Raw genomic sequence first — 24,129 nt, forward strand, 5'->3', positions numbered from 1 at the left:
AACAATTGAAGAACATAAGAAAGAAGCCCTAATAAGAAAGGGAGTCCGACAAGGATGTTCCCTATCGCCGTTACTTTTTAATCTTTACATGGAACTAGCAGTTAATGATGTTAAAGAACAATTTAGATTCGGAGTAACAGTACAAGGTGAAAAGATAAAGATGCTACGATTTGCTGATGATATAGTAATTCTGGCCGAGATTAAAAAGGATTTAGAAGAAACAATGAACGGCATAGATGAAGTCCTACGCAAAAACTATCGCATGAAAATAAACAAGAACAAAACAAAAGTAATGAAATGTAGTAGAAATAACAAAGATGGACCACTGAATGTGAAAATAGGAGGAGAAAAGATTATGGAGGTAGAAGAATTTTGTTATTTGGGAAGTAAAATTACTAAAGATGGACGAAGCAGGAGCGATATAAAATGCCGAATAGCACAAGCTAAACGAGCCTTCAGTAAGAAATATAATTTGTTTACATCAAAAATGAATTTAAATGTCAGGAAAAGATTTTTGAAAGTGTATGTTTGGAGTGTCGCTTTATATGGACGTGAAACTTGGACAATCGGAGTATCTGAGAAGAAAAGATTAGAAGCTTTTGAAATGTGGTGCTATAGGAGAATGTTAAAAATCAGATGGGTGGATAAAGTGACAAATGAAGAGGTATTGCGGCAAATAGGTGAAGAAAGTAGCATTTGGAAAAATATAGTTAAAAGAAGAGACGGACTTATAGGCCACGTACTAAGGCATCCTGGAATAGTCGCTTTAATATTGGAAGGACAGGTAGAAGGGAAAAATTGTGTAGGCAGGCCACGTTTGGAGTATGTAAAACAAATTGTTGGGGATATAGGATGTAGAGGGTATACTGAAATGAAACGACTAGCACTAGATAGGGAATCTTGGAGAGCTGCATCAAACCAGTCAAATGACTGAAGACAAAAAAAAAAAAAAACCTAGAGTTATAAATGGTAATGAAATTAACGTGCTTTCCAAGTACTTTTGTTTATTGGACTCTAGTTTGTAAAAATTTATATCAGCAGAGGATTGTGATCTTGTATTTTACATTTAAAAAATGTTTATTATGTCATTGATCTTATTAAATGTGTTATACTTAATGTTAGTGTTATAATTTATGCAAATTATGATGTAAAAAATTTTATGAAAATATTAAAATTAAAAAGAGTGGAATATTTTTTTATAGTTCAGAGGGAGGTACTGCATCAAAGCGGTCAGTTTCACTAGAAGCACGATCAAGGGGTACTAGATCAGGTAGTGGAAGTGGTAGAGATAATTCACTGGATAATCTGGATAGACGGAATGTAAAAGTGCCATCACGTCAAGATACTTTTTTGTTGCTGAGCCAGGTATGGTGTTATATATAAGTTTTTTCATATTTATTCTTACATTTAAGGATGTTGTTAGAAGTCATAAGTACTGGAATAACAATTTTTGCATAACCTTTTCTTATTAAAGAAATAATGTCTTAAAAAATATTTCAATAATAACTTTTATTGATAACCTGTGTTGTTTATGTGAAATTCTCCATTTCCACCTTAATTGTTCAATCTTCTACAATTGTAACTGCTCTGTTCCTTATGAGATTGGGATTATTACTGTTTAAAGTTATATTTATTTTAATTGTTAAATCATTACCACATTATATATCCCTTGATGGGGAGTCTTATTCTTTAAGACTTTGGGGTTTTGCATCCCAACGGGCCTAGCCTCTGCAGCTTTTCTTCCCACTACACACTGAACTGTAGAACAGTGTACACATACACTATACAAATTACAACAATATACCCTTACACAACAACATTCTACACTATTACTTCTTACACATACACTCGGTGATGTTACGACACCTTACAAAACACAACCATAACCCAACATTGAAACTTTCATGCTGATGGGTGAATGGCTCTATGTAGTGAGTCTCAAACAATGTCTTCTGGGTACCTGGATGAACCCAGTTCTATTTAGCTCAAGCTCCAGTATGCATGCGCTCTGCTGGAGTGGTTTGTTATAGTGCCGGTAATCGTGGGACCAAAATTTTAAGTCCACAAATAAATCTTATGATGGTTGGTGGTCCATCTATAAAACCACCAATTTTAGTCTTGTTCAGCCTTGTCTGACAAGGATAATAGCCTGGTAGAAGAGAGTGCATTAAATCCTGATGCAGTAAGTTTTAAATATAAAAACACCCGATATGTTGTTCTCCACAATAATCAGGAAGGTGGCCTCCTCCAAAAAGGTTTTGTCTTTCTTGATAAACAAAGTTATAACAACTTCAAGTGGTTCCCCGAAGAATGTTAGAAAATTGCAAGGCGGATTGATTCTGATTGAAACATTTAATGACGAGCAGATTCAATCGTTCTTATGTCTCTGTAATATGGGTGGTTGCTCTGTTCCACGTTGAGCCATCCGGTGCTGCGATCTAGTGGGTTCTAGTGCTACTCGGAAGGTGAGGTTCGTACTAGTATTCTACGTTAGAATCCTGCCCAGATGGACATCTGGTCATTTCTAACCAGATGGACAATTAGTGTTAGTTATATTTTACAATAGGATCCCGCACATTGCGGTTGTGTTTTCATTTCAGTCCAAGGGGACGCATAGTTTCTTGATAAGTTCAAGTTCAATTATGATTAAAGTGACATACATTCTTAAATTTAATGTAACTATTGTAATTCAATTAAAATGTCAAGGCTGACAGCAAATTAAATATAACAATTCAAGAAGAACATAGTGCTACTTCATTTCATCATCTACCATCTCACAAAAAAATACAGTCCACACTAGCTCTAAATTCTACCATATCTTTTTATGATCCTCTGGGCTGGATAGTTAAGTCGACAGATCTACCATATCTTTTTATGGTCCTCCACTGCTGGATCAAGTGGATCGAGGTATTGCCAAATAGAGGGTCAAGAAGCAGAATTCAAAAGGCAGGATTCATAAGGCTGGATCAAGCGGTATTTATAATCTTATTTATAAGCATTGTCAAATAGCTTTATTAATCTTTCATAGGAACTGTGAATGTTAATCTTTATCGGATAGTGTACATTCAGGAGTACGAGGGGCATTAGTATAAAATGCGTAAAATTCAATACGTTTTGAATAACTTGTAACACTCAGGACATGCATAAGATTATAACAATAGTTGTTATACGCAAATTACAGTGAATCTCCAATAATATTAAGTTATAATAGGTCAGTCTTCAACAATAATAATTTTTTGTGAACTTTAATGTGTTAGAACTATACTGGGCTAAATACACGCACTCACAGTTGCAAGCAAGCAGTCGCAAGCCAGGTCAATAGCAGCAGATGACATCATATCCAATATACATTAGAAAAACAACTTCTGATCATCGAAAACAATTTAATAATATTATTTTATAATAATTTAGTAATTATCAATTTATTTAATTTAATTTATTTTATTTATTTAATTTCTTAACAATTTATTTAATATTATTTCTATCAATACTGTAGTTTAAGTCAAAATGGAATTTAAAGATGTAATTAAGAAACGAGGTATTAAGAAAATCTGCATAGCAAAATTAAAATTACTTATTAATAATTTTAATTTCGAATCAGACGATTATGATCTGTTCACTATAAAATTCAATAAACTATTAGAATACGAAAAAACATTTTTTGAAGTTCAGTCTGAAATAGAATTTCATAAAGATGCAACAGATAAAGATTTAGAGGATAGGGACATATATGATAACATTTTTGATAAACTTAAATTAAAACATAAAAAACTAGAAAATGTTTTCAAAATGTCAAACGCAATTAAGTCAAACAAAATAATTGACAAACCCAATCAAATTACATTAAAACCTATACAAATTGAGCCCTTTCATGGTGATGTGAGAGCGTAGCATAAATTTTTTGATCTTTTTAATAGTTTACTCCATAACCGCAAGGAATTTTCCAATGTTAAAAGATTTTATTACCTTAAAAATTTCTTAAGAGGTAATGCTTCAGATGTAATAAAAAAGTTATCAGTAACATTTGAAAATGATGAAACTGCCATAAACTTACTTAAAGCTCGTTATGACAACAAACGACTAATTGCAGCTAAACATGCTATGGAAATTATTAATGTAAAACCAGTAAAAAAGGAAAATTCTAAAAATTTATCTAATTTCATTGATCGGATTAATTAAAATATTAATGCATTGAAGAATCTAAATATTGATTATTTAGAATTCATTATAATACAATTAATTACTCAAAATTTAAATTTAAATACTTTAACAGACTGGGAAAAACATTGGAAAGTAATGAATTTCTAAGGTTAGAACAACTCATTTCTTTCTTAGAATGTAAGCATAAACTACTTGAATCTACAGACACGATTCAATGTAAAGAAAAGCCATAGCCGCCTACTGTAGGTCTTATGGACAAAAAATATAATTATTCAAAACCTAGTTTTAGTAAAAATGTATTTTATGTAAATAATTCTGTGTACATTATGTAAAACTAGCAACCATCCATTGTATTGATGTGATAAGTTTTAAGATATAATGTTAACGAAAGAAAAAACTTTGTATTTTAGAAAAAAAATTATGTCTTAATTGTTTAAATAAACAGCACATTGTAAAAAGGTGTCAAAGCAATGGTAAGTGTAAAAAATTCTCACAGAAACATCATATCTAATTCATTTAGATAAAACTCTGCAATAGCCAGCAATTAAATCTTCTAAGCCGAATCAAGCTCCTTTGGCTAATAGTTCATACTGTACTTTAAAATCAGAACCTAACAAGTCTGTTTTACTTGCAACAGCCATAGTTAACGTTAAAGATAAAAAAGGTAATTTCATCCAAGCCAGGGTCAAACTTGATTCCGCTTTGATGATTTCATTTTGTACTGCTAAAGGTTTGCTGCTAAACTTGGGCTTCAGATCAAACCTGTTTTAATGCCGATCACAGGTATTAGTAATGTTGTCACTAAATCTAAGTTAAGTGTTGATTCAAATATTAATTGTAGATATGAAGATTTTAATTTTAATTCTAAATGTCATGTACTGCCATCTATTACAGGTCTGTTACCTAATGATTTTGTAAACGTAACTGACTGGGAAATTCCTTCTCAACCTTTTCTTGCCGATCCTCATTTTAATATTCCTGAGCAAATTGACATTCTCCTAACAGCTCAATATTACCTATCATTGCTTAAGCCTGTTCAATTAACTCACAATTCTAATCATACCATACTTCAAGAAACTCGTCTTTGTTTCATAGTCTCTGGTCAAATCCCTACTAAATCTAATAAATGGAAAAATAATTCAAATTCAGTATCACTTTTTGTTAGCAATGAACAATTTTCCTCTCAATTAGAGTCCTTTTGGAGATCTGAAGATATCAAAAATCGTTTACCAACCAAGGTTAAATCTTTCTGCGAAAAACATTTTGTTGAAAATACCTTTTGTGATGACAAAGGCAGATTTGTTATATCTCGTATGAAAAACTGCGCTTTAGGAGATTCTTGTGAAAGTGCAAGGCATCATTTCAATTTGTTACACCGTAGATTTCAGAAAAACGCTAAACTTAAGGAAGACTACTTCCATTTCATGAAAGAATATCAAGAATTAGATCACATGCAACCTGTAGATTCATCTCAGTGTAAGGTCCCATCTGAAACCTTTTATTTGCCTCACCACACAGTACTTCGTGAATCTTCCACCACTACCAAAACAAGAGTAGTATTTGACGGTAGTGAAAAAACATCAAACGGCCGATCACTCAGTTCAGTTATTGCTACAGGTCCAGTAGTACAAGAAGATTTATTTTCATAGATTATTATTAAGATTTATTTCATAGATTATTTTCATAGGTCCAGTAGTACAAGAAGATTTATTTTCATTTATTTGATTCGTTTTAGAACTCACAGCTATGTGCTATCAGGCCATATTCCAAAGATATATCGACAAATTTACATCAATCCTCGAGATTTTCAATTGCAAAGAATCCTCTGATTCCTTACAACTTACAAACAGTTACTTATGGTTTAGCACCTTCAAGTTTTCTAGCTACAAGATGTTTGATTGAAATTTCCAATCAAAATGAAGCCTCATTTCCTCAAGCTTGCCAAGTAATCAAGCAAGATTTTTATGTCGATGATCTGCTCACTGGTTGTGACAACATCGGTCAGTTGAAACAATTATACAATGAGTTTTTGCTATTGCTTAGCAAATACAGACTTTCACTACATAAATGCCATTCCAACGTTCCAGATATGTTTGACAATTCTGATTCTTTCATCAAATTAGATAAGGATGGAAATATCAAGACACTTGGATTATTTTGGAATCCTCAAGGCGATGATTTCATTTATCAATTACAACCAAGGGATACACTTCCTTGATGATGATGACCTTGCGACTGACACCAAAAGCTATATAGTAATTGGTTTGTGGTCACTGCTGTGAAGGTCGCAAGGTGAATAACAAACCATGGAGATGGATTATTGAAAAGGCAGATTGGAAATGTTACAATAAAGCCTTCCTATCACTGTATGATGATGTTCTTTTACATCTCTAATACTTGACAATGCTAATAGGTATATCCCACAAACATTGGGAAACCCAAGACGTCTTTTCATTCCTTGGTGGAATGCTGATTGCCAAAACTGTATTAACAGTCAATGACAAGCACTGTGTAAATTTAACCATAGGCCTACAAATGAACGCCTAGATTTGTACTGTAAGTCTAGAGCGGTATGTCATCAGGTATTCTTAGATGCTAGGAGGAATTACATGGATACCATCTCACACACTACACTCATTTCTACTGTGTGGAAAAAGATCCGTACAATCTGCAGATCACCAAAACAATCTGTTCTCGGACTCATTCATGAAGGAAAACTTCTTACATCACCTTCTACAATTGCAAGCATTTTGGCACATTGTTTCCATTCAGTGTCCCTCATCTCATCATACAGTATTGAATTTCAGAGGTACAAATTACAGATGGGAGTACTATCGTTAAACGTTGGTGATTCGATCGGTGAATTAAACACTCTATTTTCATTCAGTGAGTTGTCACACGCACTTAAAAACTCATGTGACACCTCCCCTGGACATGACAACAATCGTCTCAGTCCTTCGTCTCACACCTTCCTAATTCGGCACTACAACACCTACTGTGTATTTATAATAGTTTATTCTCCTCACAAGTTTTCCCTTTGGTCTGGTCAGAAGCCATTGTCGTACCAGTACTTAAACTTGGAAAAGACAAAGGAAGCCCCTGAAGCTACCACTCTATCTCTTTGACAAGCAATTTATGCAAAGTGATGCAGAGAATGGTGAACTGCAGGCTCATGTGGCAATTGGAGAGACATGGCCTTCTATGTCTAGAGCAATGCGATTTTCACCAAGGTCATTCTTCCATTGACCATTTAGTGTCACTGGAAGCAGCTATTCAAAACGCTTTCCTGCTGCACCAGCGCCTCATAGCTATCTTTTTTTTTATCAAAAAGGCGATGTGGTATTCTTAACACCCGTAAAGAATGGGGAGTCGGGCTGTATGCTTGCATTTATCAGGGGTTTCCTAAATGATCGAACATTCTGTGTTTGTGTTGGGAGATTCCTTATCGGGTAGTGTCCCCTTGGAGAATGGATTGCGTCAAGGAAGTGTTTTAAGTACCACCTTCCTATAGCCATCAACAGTATTACTAAATGTGTGCAGTCACCTCTTTCATGTTCATTATTTGTTGATGACCTTACTGTACATATTATGTCCTGCTCAACAGCTACAGCAGAGAGACTACTACAGAACACTATATCTTGCCTTGAAACTTGGTCAGGGTTACTAGCTTCACCTTTTTACCTGAGAAAACAAAATGCGTAGTCTTTTCTCGGCTGCAAGACCCTTCATTCTGGAAGTTTTTCTCAACGGAGAGCTAATTACTATCCTTATATCAGGTCTTTAGGTTTATTTTTTGATAGCCACCTTTCGTGGGTCAAACACATCAAAAATTAAAAACAAAATGTTCCAAACTCTTAAATATACTGCAAGTCCTTAGCAACACCAATTGGGGAGCCAATTAGTCATGTACGTTGCAATTTTATTGTTCCTTAGTTCGTTCCCGGTTAGATTATGGTTGTATCACCTACTCTTTAGTGCGTAATACCGTGCTGAAGATGTTAGATGCTGTACATCATGCTTTTCTATGTCTTACTACAGGTGCTTTGACTGGCTTTTTAACGGCAGTAAAAAACAGGCTTTTACCACAGTTCTTGTGACCTCATTAACAAAGCTGTGAAGATCATTTGTGTGATACTGCACTTATGGGTGTATATACCCGGCGGTTACTACAGCTTTTAAATGTTGACATACCTCCTATTTTTCCAACATATCCCTGTTCATATCTTCTGTGGAGAATCAACCTTATAAACTTTATTTTTGATCTCAACCATATTCAAGAAACATTGAACACAACCTACCAACTTTCAGCAAAGTCTTCACCATATTTTCTCCAAAATTAACCCAGATGCAGTAGTATACACAATGGATCAAAACAGAATAATTCCGTTGTATGCACATTTATTCTTAATAGCAGAACCTATATGTTTGGTCTACCTAATATTACAGGTATATTTACTGCCGAACTGTACGCTATCAATAAGGCATTGAATATCGTTAACCCAAAATACCATTATATCCGTATTTGTAACGACTCGTGTAGTGCACACCAAGCTTTACAAGAGTTTTACTCTAGACATCCTTTGGTTACTGAAATCTATAATGCAATCACTGAGTTGAACCGTCACAACACACAAATGAGTTTCTGTTGGTTTCTTAGCCATGTGGGAATTCTAGGTAATAAACGTGCAGATTCTACTGCTAAAGACATATGTAATCAACCTCTCTTCATCACTTATTGCTACTTCTGATTTTATTAATTGTATAAAACAGCCTCTTCAAGCAAAGTAGCAAGGTGACTGGTTGGCTACTGTTGATAACAAACTCCAACACATTAAAGATTTCGTGCTGCCATAAAACTCATCATGCAGAAAAATTTGTCGTGAGGAAGGGGTCCTCTTTTAATTCTGATTAGGACATACCAGAGTCACACAATAATATTTGATGTCAGCAGGACACTCACCACTATACGCATGATGCAACTGCCACATGACTGTGCGCCACATACTTGTGGATTGCATATGTTATGTGGCATTATGTTGTAAATTTAAATTACATAGAAATATTTGCCAAATTCTGGGTAATAATAAGGAAGTTTTAGACTGAGTATTGCTGCTTTTACAAAAAATTTAAAATTGTGGTATACATTTTTTATTCTAGTGCTGAAGAATTATTTTAACGTGTTTGTTTTTCTTTTCATCTAATTGTTACAATTTTAATATAATTTTTTTATTTTTCTGTACACCCCTCTTGGACTTTGTTAAATTTATTGATGTTTATTTAAATTGTATGTATTTTTTTTACTTTATTTCCTTTTAAATAAATTTTACATTATTAAGTTTCCCACTGTGATATTAGTTATGCAATTTTCAGTGATATTAGTGTTAAGATTTTTAGTGGTATTTTATGTATGTTTATTAGTTGTAAGTTCTAGCTTTTTTAATATTTTAGGTCTTAACTTACGTTGAGTTTTTTATGTTAATTTTTTAGTCTCATGTTTTTCGAGTTGGGATCCTTTACACCCTTCTTGGACTTTATTAAACTCTTTTTATTTTTAGTTAAATTTTACTATTTTAGTTTTACGGCTGTGATATTAGTTTAAGTGTTTTTTAAAAGAAATTTTAGCTGTGATATTAGTTGTAAGTTTTTGTTTAATTTTTTAGTTTTTAAGTTATTTTTAGTTTTTTGCTATTTATTTTCTTCTATAGAATTTTATTCCGGGCAACGATAATGCCAAAGCATTTTTGCCCACAAAAAAACACAAAAAGAATATATACCGTACTTAGGATTTATTCTTTATATAGTGACTGTTCCTCTCATAGTCTATTTAATAACTCCCTGAAGTGGTTGATAAAAAATATCCAGTGGTTTTATGTATTTTTACTTCGTTGTATGAAGTAAAGGAAGAATTGTGATCGTGAAAAATTTCAGATTTCAGTGGAAATATCCATTTTGACCATCTCTGAATCCATTTTGATTAGTTTTGGCATGACATCTGTATATATGTATGTATCTTGCATAACTAAAAACAATTAGCCGTAGAATGTTGAAATTTTGGATTTAGGACTGTTGTAACTTCTAGATGTGCACCTCCCCTTTTTATTGCAATCGATTGGACTAAAAAAGCCCAAAATCCCCAAAAATTTGGATTTTGGGGTTCTTCTTAACTGCAGTAATCAGCCCTCATTGAGAGCTTTTCAGTGATATATCATAAGTGGTACTTATTTTCATTGGTTCCAGAGATGTAGCTTCGAGATGTGAAGGTCGCAAGGTGAATAAAAAAACATGGAGATGGATTATTGAAAAGGCAGATTGGAAATGTTACAATAAAGCCTTCCCATCACTGTATGATGATGTTCTTTTATATCTCTAATACGTCTATAATCAATATTTAATACTGGGGTTACAGTTAAATTATTTTTGTAAATTAAAATTATGTTGTTTTCTAAAACGGTTATATTTAATAATATAAAAGTGAATGTAATTAATATGAATATATGTTACGTGAATATAATTTAATTATAAATAAAAACAACCAATAACTTCAGTATTTTAAAAGAAAATGTCATCATACCCAGTCATTCTTATAGCTGTTGCACTTCTAAAACACCTAACGTACTATAGACACCTTCTTATAAGAAGTGCTTGTTGTTAGGGTGATGATTTTCATTGTAAATCTATGTGTCTGTTGCTTAGTTTTTGTGCTATTGAGTCATTTTTTTTATTTATTTATGTTTGGTGTGTGTTTTAGGAAGAGATGCTTGAGCATCGTTCAAGTATTACTCAGTGTAAGTTCACTCCATCTGGATCAGTAGTTGCTAGTGCAGATGTGGATGGTGTTATCAAAGTCTGGTCTCCTGCACCTAATCCTAAGTAATGCAAACCTGAATCTTTGTAAAATTGATGTTGCTGTAGATTTAACGGTAATCATTACAGCCAACTCCCGTTTATCCGTAATAATAACTGGGAAGAGGTTGCGGATAATCCAAAATCATAGCAGATATGTGGTTGATCCAAAAATAATATTTAATAAAGTAATATGTGTTAAAGTGACTTAATAATCTCTACTGCAGTACAGTATTTACATGCAATATTATATTAAGGTATAACAGTAAACCTTTTTCGGCAGTGTTTTATTTACAATTGATTCCAATTTATAGGAACTATAAATAAATTTTTATAAAAAAAAAAATACGTGTAGTGAGAGGTTTCCATTGAAATCCCTCGTATAACTGTATATGTATACATATCTTATGTAATATACATAAATAAGTACATAGAAACATGAGTCCTAAGAACATTGATCAAGTTTAGAAGACATAAAGCAAATAACTATTCAAAGAAAGAAAAGTAAAACAAATCAAAGAATCATCAAAAAGTAAGTGGGAAAACAAAATGAAGGATTTTGACAAAGCACAACACCCTAGGGTAACTGATTCACCTCAAATCTCTGAGAACTTACAGATCTAATGTATGCAGTCGCTTTAGGAGCCTAATGTCTTTGCCGTCCTCTAAGAAGTTAACTGCGAGCCATTTCATATGTTTATTCAGTCTCATTTTGTATCTTGTACCGAATTACTGTATCTCTTCTCAAACGGTTAGCAATCCCAGATAATTGTGTATTTTGTGTTTTTCACAAACCATGGCACTTCTGTTATATTTCTCAATATTTTGTTCTGAGATTGCTGTAGTCTTTGATGTTACTCTCGCTTATCGTACCCCACAGCTGGATTCGGTAGGTCCAAATTGATTTCAGGATCGCTCAACACAGTAATTGCTTCCTGATGCTTAGGGAGTTGTGACTCCCTACCTTAGATGATAGTTGCAATTCCATACCTAGCAATCAGTACTTTTTGAACTTAATGTTAAGCTGCGTCCTTTTCTCCCTGACATGACTCCTTCATGTCAGTTGGAGATCCAGGTACAGTCCTAGCTGTCGCACATGGAATGAAAATGCCATTAAGTTGAAATTGTTGGTAATTACCCCTCCTCATCACAAACATAATACATGTAGACTTAGCCAGATTAACCTTCATTTTTCATCTAGCAAGGCAGTTAATTAGATCCAATACAGTTTGTAGTTTAGCAGAAGCTATGATAGGGTCAGAATCCACAGCATTGTTATCTGGAAACTATGCAACAGTAATGTTCTATGGAGTCTGGAGGTCTATAATGTTGACTGAGTACAGAACAGAGCCCAGAGGAACATCCGACCCAGTATTAAAGAATACAGACAAGTCTTGATTGTATTTTACCTTGGGAAGTGTCCATTCGGGTAGTTGTGTAGGATCAAGTAATACTGTTGAGGAAGGCTCCTTTTCAATTCATAGAATAGGCCAAGAAGCCAGATCTTATCAAAGGCCTGCTGGATATCCAAAAAAAACAGCCGAGCAATACATTTCTTCGAGGCAGTAGCTGGAAACGTTGACAGTCCTGTGTCAACGTAATTAGCAATCTTGTGTGTTTGTTTGATTGTTAAGTGACCACATTTGAACCCAAAGTGGTGGTCAGGAATAACACTCACTTCCAAATGAGATTTCTAAATGTCTCATTTTTGACAAACTTCAGCAGCTGTTTTAATTTACAACTAGCCTTGTTCAAAGATGTTGTATGCTCAGGCCTTCTGTAATATTGTCACCTTCTCTAAGTCTCCTCTTGATGGAAATAAGATCCATTATCTCCTTTGGGTAGGTTATCCTCCTGTCCTCCATGTCAATCCTCCGGTGTTGATCGCAAAGCTGTTGCTGCAGGATTGCAGTCAAGTAATGTGTCGCATTGACTACATCATTACAATTTTTCAGCTGAACAGGCACACTTAGTTTGTCATCAGTCCAGCTCTGACAGGAGCCCCAGTCAGTACTATTATTGTATAGGATAGGCGGTTTGTTCTCTTTTACCACTACTGTTCTAATGTCAAGAAGAACTGCTGAATGATCAGACATCGAATCAAAGTTATTTCTAACATCAGTGTACATTGGTGAAATATCCGAGGCAACAAAAAAGTTTAACAAGTCTGGGAACTTTGTCAGAACTGATGGCCATTATGTGGGTTACATCTCAGAGATGACATTCAGGTGCATATTGTTAATACAATTCCTTTAACCTCTTTCTTGAGTAATGATGAACCAGGAGCCCAAAAAGGATATATATCATATTCAAACATTTCTTGATATAAAATGAATACCCAGTGTCAAAAGAAATTCAGAGAACAAGTCATTCCTGATCACATGAGGAGGTCAGCAGTAGACTGCAGATAAATTGTTTTTAAAGGTCCAATCCAATCAAGGTTGCCTGAATGTGATCGGTCCACATTCAGTGATGATAATGAGGAGTGCATTAACATGCACTCCGGTAGTACGATGCTCTATAACATTTTTGACAAGTATTGTAGTACCCCCATAGGCTCTACAATTTAGTCGGTTGTGTAAACCGACTATCCCTAGAGACAGAAATACTTATGGTTTTTGAAGTGTTTCGGAGATTAATCCAAGATTTGGCAAACACCAATGTTTCTAGTTCCTAATGTCAACAAGCGAGGCCATTCATGTTCCAGGCGCAGCAATCCTGAGGAATCTAGCCATCAATGAATTTTGGTAATTGTTGTGAGTAGAGTTTAGCAGGTTCTTTGAAGTACAAGAACTCTATATTGGATGTTAGCTTCTCCAGTTTGTACTCAGCAGTGTCACAGTCATTGTGCTTAGCAGCTACAGCAAATGTTCTCAGATGAGTGTTAGAATGGTTGTTCGGATTCCTATGAAGGGAAGTTGGTTTTGCCCAAATCTAACATGGCTCTTTTGCCTTGATTCTGTAGTGGATTAGCAGTCCTCGTAACGTATTGGGCGCTTTGCCACTGTTTCCTCTCCAAGATTTCTTTATACACTTTGCACTATTTGTAATTAGCAAGATGATCGGATTGGCAGAGGGTATGTATATCTGTCCTGTTTAGGACAATCCGCAGTTTTATGGCTCTATGCACACATAACACAGTGATAAGCTGCATGCAATTATTTTTCATGTGTCCATGCTGCTGGCATCTCATGCACTGGACCAAATTGGGAGGTTTCCTTGGTGTTTTGAATCTAACCTCATACACTGCCAGTTGGCAGTGTATTTCATGTTGAATATATCTTTTTTATTTTCATTTGGTTCCAAATTGACAAAGGTCGCCAGTGCTTCTTTTGTTACTCTGTGGCGTGCATTAATTATACTTCTTACATTATGTCCATTACCTTCAGTTTCCTCCTGGATGACATCGGTCAGGATCGAGTAATGCAGATTTCTCAGCAGTACTTGAAACACCTTGTTGTCCTTTCTCATGATTGTGTGCCCAATTAATCCTTGCACACACATACACACACACACACACATCTTTTTGTAAGTGTCAACGTCTTTCGAGAAAATTCGTAGTTGCTTAGCATTAATTACCCTTATGCAGCAATCACTCTTGGTTGCAACTGTTTCAAGCAGATCGTAAAGCCTCATTACATCTGTTATGCTGTATAGCACAATCAGCAGGGCTTAACACAGTTCTCCCAGCTAGTTTCAATGATGTCATCCTTTATTGGGAGGTTTTCATATTTATATAGATGCAAATTATTTGTAGTGTATTTTGTACATTGTGACTTTGGAGTATGCAGTACTGTATTGTTTTCCATGGCAGAGGGGCAGTCAAAGAATCAGTAATGTCAGTACTGGTTTCGCTTTTGGATACGTTACCCATATTGAATGTTGACCTTGAACGTTACTGTTCACCTTGAACAGCCGATGTCTGATCCATGATCACACTTGCCAGTGTAGGCAGAGGTTAGCCTGTACAGTTGTTTAAAAGACTGACTAAAAAAAAGCCTTATTAAGAATCAAAAAATGATTCTATAATACAGTACTCTTTTAAGTTCGCAAGATGTCACTCCACACAAATGATACACTGATTACCTTCTCACAAAAACATAAACATCACAACTTCAACACAACACAACTTCTAACAAAACTACACCAATTTTTCTCCACGATCTTGTAGTGCATTTAATCTTTTCCCATGCTTCTGAGACTATGTAAATAGTATCCAAAATTGTAAATTCTTTATAAAATGATCTAAATCAATTCCCTGTTGAATTAGTTTCTAAAAAAAATAGGATCTATAGTAGTAATTTAGATTGGAATGATCCCTTGGTGCATTGGCGGCTGGATTAATGCTTTGGAGGTAAACATTTTGCAAAAATATTTGCATCATCAGATTTAAAAAAAATTCATTAGGGTGAGAAGGAGTATTGTCCAAAACCATAACAGTTTTCTCAGGAAGACTCTTTGATGTCAGATGCTTGAGGATGCTGGGTACAAATCTTTTGGTGAACTACCTTTTAAAAATTTCCTGATTCATCTAAGCTCCTTCTTGATTGTAATAATGCACAGGTAAATTTTTAACTTCCTTACTTTTGAATGATCACTATTTTTTAGCCTTACCAGTTACCACTAATTTCATTTTATTTTCAATGGAAGCATTCAAACAGCACATAACTGAAAAATGATTAGCCAATTTATTGAAATTTTGGATTTAGGACTATTGTAAAATTTAGTGCACCTCTCATTTTTATTGCAATCGACAGAACCAGAAGTGTCCAAAAAAGCCAGAAATAAAAAAAAAGTGGATTTTGGACGTTTTCTTAATTGCAGCAATAAGCCCTTTAACATTATATCATAAACATTATATACATTAATATATCATTATAAACATTATATCATAAGTGGTACTTATTTTTATTGGTTCCAGAGTTATAACCAAATAAAATTTTAATTAATGAAGTAATTTGATCTTACAAGGGGAAGGCACATCAGTTCAAATCAAACTTCATCTCCTTTTTTTAACTTTTTTTTAATTTAAATATATTGATTATTAATAATTATTATTAACCTCTGATTGTAAATAAAATTTTATGTCCTTTTCATTTTTAGAAAAATGTATATATGTAATTTAATAGGCATGCAAGGAAGTCATGTAGTGTCCACATCAGATTTTTTTTATTACATTTTGTGGATATGTTGTTTTACTGTTACTAATGTTATGTTGTATTAATAATTAGATTTAAATCTAAATTAAATGAAGTAGTTGTTCTTAAAGCTACAAATTTTTTTTTACTCTGGTAGAGTGATAGCGTCTCGGCCTTTCACCCGGAGGTTCCAGGTTCGAATTTCAGTCAGGCATGACGTTTTTCGTATGCTACGAATTTCCATTTCATATTCCCATGCACAAGCTCTACATAATTATCTTAGTGTTACCAAATGTGTATATTTTAGGTGTTTGTTATATTCAAGGGTAAATCAAATATAAATGGGAATTTTGCTCCTGAGCGTCTGGTTGGTAGGACTGGGGCCCGCGGTTCTAGTATGCTTGGGTAGGGTCATTATAAGTGGAGAGAGCCAGCCATTCCACACTCCCAACCAATTCATCAGTAACGCTCACAATGTCAGAGCAACAGGTTCACCCCCGCTACTGTGCAACTCATAATTATAAAATTTCTTGCTCATGAAGGAGTTCAAGTGATGGAAATTTTTCCAGAGACTCCACAGTTTGGGGACCAAACATTGTTAGGGACTCATGTGTTTGCCTAGCATAAAGAGTTCAAGGAAGGACAAGAACAAGAGGAAAATCAGGAACACGATCGCTGTCCTCGGACCAGCATTACAGACAAAAAAATTTGCACAGTTCCAAGACATTCTTGAAGATTATCGACATGTGAGAGTATCTAAAATTACAGAACAGGTTGGAATAAGTTATGGGAGCTGTCAAATGATTATAACAAATGACCTACAGTTCTGTAAAGTGTGTGCTGGATGGGTTCCTCGCCTTTTGACCGCAGATGAGAAGTTGAGAGGCCTGTCAGAGGCTTACAGCGAAGTTTGCAAAAGAAGGTGATGCATTTTTGAATCACCTTCGATGAAACGTGGGTCCACTACTCCAGACTAAAGAAGCCAGTATGGAGTGGCGGTGGAAAGGGGAGGCAGCCCCAGTCAAAGCCAAGACTCGACTGTCAGCTGGCAAGGTTCTTTCAACCATTTTTTTCGACGAGTGAGGCATTTTGTTCATTGATTTTTTGCAGGAGCAGTCCACAATCAATGTTGCTTACTACTGCGAACTGTTGAATAAGGTGAGGGCTGCATATCGCCACAAAAGATGAGACCAATTAATTTGAGAGGGCATCCCGCTCAACGACAATGCTAGACTCCAGATGGCAGCTCTAACAGTCTCAAAACTAGAAGAAATTTCATGGACTCAACTGATTATCCTCCGTACATGTATTTAATGATTTTAATTTGGCATTCCAAATCATTCACATGACAGAATGGTTAAAACATTAAAAATAAAAGAAGAGAAAACTTTAATCTATTTTAATTTTAATGTAGAAATTAAACAGGCTTAACATTATTTTAATATCCGATAGTCAAACTATATTTTTCTTTTTTTCATAAATTCTCATTTAGTGAACATGGTTTTGTGATCCTGATGAGGGTTTTCTCTTTATAAATATCAACAATATCATGGTGACAACCCATTGACCCTGGTACCTACAATATATTTCTTTTATGTTGTGATGGAATCTCTCGCTGCTCTTCACTTAATACCCCTAAGTTTTCTGGGGAATTTCAAGATGAGTGTGCAAAAAATATAACCTCAAGGTCATTCTAGTTTATACAGCTTTTGAATGTGGATTTTATGATGCAAGTCCTGCTGATGATCTCTAACATTATCCAGAAACTTGATCATATTCTTGAAAGAGTCCCATGTCCTTTTTTTAAGATACATGTATATTTGTGGAGTCCATACTTTGTCTTTATTTCCTAATATAATTTTACTATACAACGAAGTACAAACTCTTGACAGAAAGCAAAATGTTAGCTTTTTGTTGCTCTAATGTAAAATAAACTTCATAAAAATTGTTCTCACAATTTCGTGATACTTCTTTCTGATGCTTCATATTAACAATATAAAAACAGAACTTGTAAATGATTCAAATAATTTGAGTAAGGTTTTGTAAATAACGTAACTTTTCAGGTTAGTAGTGCTAAGAGTGGAATGGTGGGCAATTTTTTGGTAAGAAAGAGAAAGTTTGGTTCCTGTTACTTATTGCCTGTGCAAAAAATACACTGGAAGACAGTATGAATGAGAGCAGTAAAAGAATGAAACCATCAGTAACAATAATAAAAGAAATGTAATATAAAAGCTACAATGGAGTATGGAAAATTCTTAGTGTTTACACAATTAAATATCATGCTATATTGCAGTAAGCAATACTTTACTGTTATTGAAAGTAGTGTACTATCAACAATATCAAAAATATAGAACTGTAAAAAAACTATGCGTTGAAATAAAACTAATAATAATATTTTAAAAATTAGTTCATCTGATTTAACTGAGCATAAAAATGTTTGTATAACAAGTTTGCAATTATTCTGTGTTATTTCATATTATGAAAATGATACCTGCTTAATATCTCAGATTTGTTTCATAATATTACTGTTGTAGCATTTAAATACAATTACTTGATTGTTATGGTGCAATGGCTTTTATTGGTTGTGTATGTGTTTACAGCTTGGTTTTCTTTAATCTTCTGCGAAGTCTTAGAAGCTTCATTTATTGGTTTAATTTACTAGTTTATACCCCTTCCATTAGTTGCAGTTCACTGAAATAGCTGGTGGCTATTAAAATAACCATCAGATTTTACCTATTTAAGGACAAGTTTTAAAGAATTACAAACTAGAGGAAGAGTGCAAAAGACTTTTTTCCTGATAGTTAAAATGAACCCTGAAGTAAGGATGTAAGAAGATATGTAAAAAGATGGAGTTATTAAGTTTATAAGAACAGTAGAAGTAAAAAATGAGGTTGTTAAAAATCATATTCATAAACGATCAGAGAGAATTGAAATAAAATGTCTTAAAGAGGATATGATTATACAGAAAAAATGGAATTGAGAAGGGCCAGAATTAAGCATAAAATAGTATTGTGAGATTGTACTGCTTTAAAGTGACTTTTGGGGATCATTATTTATTGTTATCAATGTGTGGGTTATATATGGCAAGTTCAGTTCAAAAAAAAAAATTGTAATATTAAATTGTGTAATTTATTGAGTCAGGAGGACACTAAACATTGCTATTTCCTGAACATGAGCTGACTATAACAAATGTGATGACTGGAGAATACTCCAGAATCTTCTGTATCTTCTTTCCTGTTACTGGATGACAGCAGAAGTAGACAGTGTTTCAATAAAAAAAGCGTTTGTCTTTTCCATTTCTTCCCTTATTTACTTATCTTTTATTCTTTGAGCCGTTATTTCATAAGGAAAGATATTTACAATTGTTTTCTTTATCTCAACAGTATATATTTCATATTAGATCTCAAAATAAGTAATTTTAGTTCAAGAAATTTAATTGACAGGATTATAACTTGTTTCTTCATTGATTAAAATTATATTTCAAGATGTTAAAGTTAGAATTAAGTTTCTTTATCTAGCTTATGAAACCTTACTTATTCCTTTGTAAAGAAGTAAATTAAATAATATCTAAGCAGAGATTTGCAAGGTCTGGTTAAACAGAATTGTGAAATATTTACCATGATGTAGTGAGTATTGTTGAAAAATAAACAGAAAGCAACTTCTTTTTCTTCATTAGGAATAATATTGGATCACTGGGATAACAAAATTATAATCTTTTATTTAACAAAAATAAAATAAGACTAACAGGATTAATATTTGATCTTTTTTTTTACAAATTCCAGCATGTTGAATTTATTGAACAGTTTAGATGAGGTTTGTTAAAAGATAATCAAACTTTTTTTCTCAAGTGTGTGTGATTGTAATTTTTTGTATAGTGTTCATTTAAAGTAGGTGATTTGGTGCCTTTGGCAGTCTTTTCAATGAGTGACTTATATGAAGAAAATATTACAGAGAATTTTGTGTTTAATGTGATGAAAATTTTACAAAAAATAAATAGTTCAAGAGGTTTGAAGGAAAAAGTCTCTGTGTCCGCACATAATGCTATGAGTTGTTCAGTAATTTTAAAAGCAGTTGAGAATCTACTGAAGATGGTGCTCATCCAGGAAGGAAAATTGTCACAGATTGAAAAAGGCACATAAAAGTGATTCAAATACCAAGATGATGTTGACAGTCTTTAAAGATATCAAACATATTGTTCGCTTGAGTTTTCACCTGCACGACAGACAAGTCAGCTACCACTACTATGTAGAAGTTTCATCAGATGTCTGTCTCTTCATAAATATGAGGAAGAAAAGACCTAAACTGCGGTGTGACAACTCATGGTTCCTTCACTATGACAATATGCAAGCTCGTGTCGCTGTTAATTCATGAGTTTTATCCAAAAGATTTGCTCATTTTCATCCTTCACCCACTGAACCAGATTAAAACCTTCAGTCCAGAAGTGCTTCTCAAAGTGGAAAGGACAGTGGGAAAACTGTATACATCAAGGAGCAGTGTTCTTTGAAGGAGATTGATTGTATAATGGTGTAAATATTGGATAAAATACTTTATAGAGAAAGTATTTAAAGTAGAAAAAGATTAGTAACAAACCTTATATTTCATTTTAATTAATTCTGTTCAAAGTTGATTTTATATTATTTTTTTAAACAAAAATTTTTATCTTTTGATATTTATTAATTTAGTATTGTGAATTTTTTAAGCAAATATAAATATAGCTGTTAAATGATCCTTCCATCATGTAATTGTTTAAAGAAATAATTTAATTAGCATCAGTTGATGCAATATATATTGTTGGCTTATAATCATGCATATTTTAGAAATGCTATGTAGTTTTTGTAAAAGAAAGTTAATGAATTTGAATGTTGCTAGTCACAATAGATGTTTTGTTTGTTTATTAATTACTTTATTAAATTATTTACAGTTCATTGTAATGAACTATCGTATGTGTAATGATTTAATAAAAATGTTATTATTTATTTGTTTTGAGAATTCTAATCATTTTTTACACTGAATTTGGAAAATGATATAATAATTGATAAATTAATATTTAAATTGTAATTTTCAGACTTTTGGCTACTACAACTTGTAAATCAAGTGTCTTATCATTAGACTGGGTGGCAAAGAATGAAAGGTTCTTTGTATCTGGAAGTCGACAAGGTGCAGTGTGCCTTCATGATACTGATGAGAATAAAATCATTTGGGAAGCTAGCACTGATAGAAATTATAAGTGAGTTGAATATTAAAATGCATTTTATTAATTATTGGAAAGAAAGGACATAGTAGTGCTTGCTATAAAATCTGAAATAATTCAGAGTATAAATACATGGTTGTCCTCTTGTTGGTTGGTTGATGTTTGGAAGCGTATCCAACTTAAAAATCCTGTCATTATCCCCTGCCTGAGGTTAGAAAACCTTGAAAAATGGGCATAAAGGCCCATTAGAAAAGTTAAAGTGTTTGTATTTACTGTGAATAGTTTTTCATTTTAGAGAACCTCACAGAAAAATCCTTACTATTAATTTCTCTTATTGAGTATTTTGATTAGTAGTATTTTTATTGCTTTCACTTACTTATTTTATCTTGAACTAGCATGTGTCATTTAACATTTTAACTTCACCTATTTATTTCTCAAGTTACATTATTTATGGTGGTTGCTATTTTATTTTTGTTTTTTCTGTTCTGGTTAAAATTAAATTTTTTTTTTTAGAGTGGTTAGCCTTAGCTGTAGTCCTACTGAGCCTACATTTGTATGTGCCTGCACTACTGGTCAGAACCAAGGAAAGCTTCTACTTTATGATATGAAGACTAGGAAAATGGAGGTGAGTTGGTAGTAATTTATCCCATTTCTGCATAAGCATTTATTTTTAAACAACTGATATGCATGAGAAACTGTTATCATTAGGAAATAATTTAATTTAAAGGCAACATAAAATTGCATGAAGACCAAGGTAATTGATTGGTCAGTTATATTGGTCTACAAAAAAATTTGTTTTCTGTTACATGCGTTCAATATGGCATATCTTATTTAATTTTTCTGCCGATTTTCAAACTAAAATTGGATGGCGGGCAGGGTTTTTTTTTATAATACAGATTTAAAGAAAAACTGATTTTTTGAGGAATTATTTAGCCTGAAGTATGGTAGTATTTTACTAATATCTACTTTTTTTAGTTTTTCCTGTATTCATCCTCTGATCTCACTTTGTCTCTAGCAGTAATTGGGAAACATATCTGGGCTCCATTTTCCTTGATGGCATGTTTTCATCATTGATATATTCTGGTGAAAGTTCTGCATCCTAGATTTTTATATTTTTTAAGAAATCCACTTACAAGTTTTACATAGTTCTCAGCCTTCTGTTTTCCCAGGAATAATTTAATAATTTGTTGAAATAACATTGTGCTGCTTTCTCAGATTCATTCAAACGCTTCCCTAAAGTTCAAATCCAAGTGGTTCAGTGCTCTCACTTTAAAAATCTGGATTCTCTTCTTCCTTATTACTATATAAATTACCATAGCTTTCTTCGTCATTATGATTTTCTTTTTTCTTGCACGTTTTGGGCACAATTGGAACAGGTAACTTTCCATTGTGTGAAATAGTTCTTATAGCTCAAGTAAGACTGGAATTTGCAACAAATTTCTTGAATTTAATTTGAAAGGTTATTTATATTCATATAACAAAAATTGTTAGGATGATTTATACAATAGATTCAGATGTTTTCAATAAAATTTTAAAGTTAACAATTTATTTCATTTGTAATTTTGAGTAATTAAGTGGTCTAGAGTTAGCACTGGTCAGGTAAGATTTCCTTTAACCCACCGGGTTGGTCTAGTGGTTAACGCGTCTTCCCAAATCAGCTGATTTGGAAGTCGAGAGTTCCAGCGTTCAAGTCCTAGTAAAGCCAGCTATTTTTACACGGACTTGAATACTAGATTGTGGATACCGGTGTTCTTTGGTGGTTGGGTTTTAATTAACCACACATCTCAGGTATGGTCGAACTGAGAATGTACAAGACTACACTTCATTCACACTCATACATATCATCCTCATTCATCCTCTGAAGTATTATCTAAACGGTAGTTACCGGAGGCTAAACAGGAAAAAGAAAAAAGGTAAGATTTCCTTTAGTAATAGTGACTTTTAAATTAGGTTGGGATCAACATAATACAAAGTCAATGGATTTGGTATAAAAGGTTTAAAAAATACTTATTTTTGTTTGTTTAACTGAAGACTTCATTAACTTGACTGTAGACAATGAAAAGGGTCTGGCAAGGTAGCATTGTCTTTCTATTTCCTGTTGAGGACACCTTCGAGCATAATACAACAAAACCATATGTTCAGTTATTAGATTCAATTATATTAGATTGCACTTCGTTAGGATATTAGATTTTGCAATTCGGGGGGGAATATAGACTTTTCCCCGGTTCGGCAGTCATACCACCTCCGCCGTTTTCCAGCATTCTGGAAAATACCCTACGTACAAAATGGAGGTGAAAAGGGTGACCATGGTTGCTATAAGAGCGGTAGGAATGTTCCGGTATGCTCGGGCCTTGATCCCGTCCACCCCTGGGGATCTAACGGGGCTTGTGGCTTTGATAACCGCGGTCATTTCTGCTTCAGTGACGCGGTCTATTTCGCGGGGAAAAATCCTTTACCTGAGCGAAGTAGCCCGCAAGGAAAAACTCCACCATAGTTGCATGGTCGTTATTCGGGCCGGCGCGGTTTGGAGTGAACTGTACCTGCAGTGTGTCAGCGAAGACCTCCGCCCGATCCGATTCTGAATAAGCCAAGAAACCTCGTCGTCCCGGCACTGGGTGGCAAGGCTTCTTTCCTTCGTATTGCCGTTTATTCAACCTGAACACCGAAGAGATGTCGTCTGATATCGAGACGAGGTAATCTATCCAATATTCTTCGTGATGGTTTATCAGCAGCACTTTTACCCTTTCCGTTTGTCTGTGAAATGCCCGCTTGTAGTCGGGTGACAGGGTGAGGAGA

General features: G+C 33.9%; 1 protein-coding gene across 2 annotated transcripts in view; it reads left to right on the forward strand.

Moving 5' to 3' along the window:
• LOC142327590 (WD repeat-containing protein 91) overlaps positions 1-24,129 on the forward strand; it is a 101,104-nt gene that overhangs the window by 65,025 nt on the left and 11,950 nt on the right. For both annotated transcript variants that reach the window (XM_075370769.1, XM_075370779.1), the window contains 4 exons: positions 1,203-1,365; positions 10,910-11,031; positions 21,208-21,369; positions 21,847-21,958. In XM_075370769.1, coding sequence (XP_075226884.1) covers positions 1,203-1,365; positions 10,910-11,031; positions 21,208-21,369; positions 21,847-21,958 — 559 coding nt within the window. The remainder of the gene's footprint in view (positions 1-1,202; positions 1,366-10,909; positions 11,032-21,207; positions 21,370-21,846; positions 21,959-24,129) is intronic.

Source organism: Lycorma delicatula, chromosome 1 (assembly GCF_047948215.1).
Source record: "Lycorma delicatula isolate Av1 chromosome 1, ASM4794821v1, whole genome shotgun sequence".
In the NCBI taxonomy this organism is placed as follows: domain Eukaryota; kingdom Metazoa; phylum Arthropoda; class Insecta; order Hemiptera; family Fulgoridae; genus Lycorma; species Lycorma delicatula.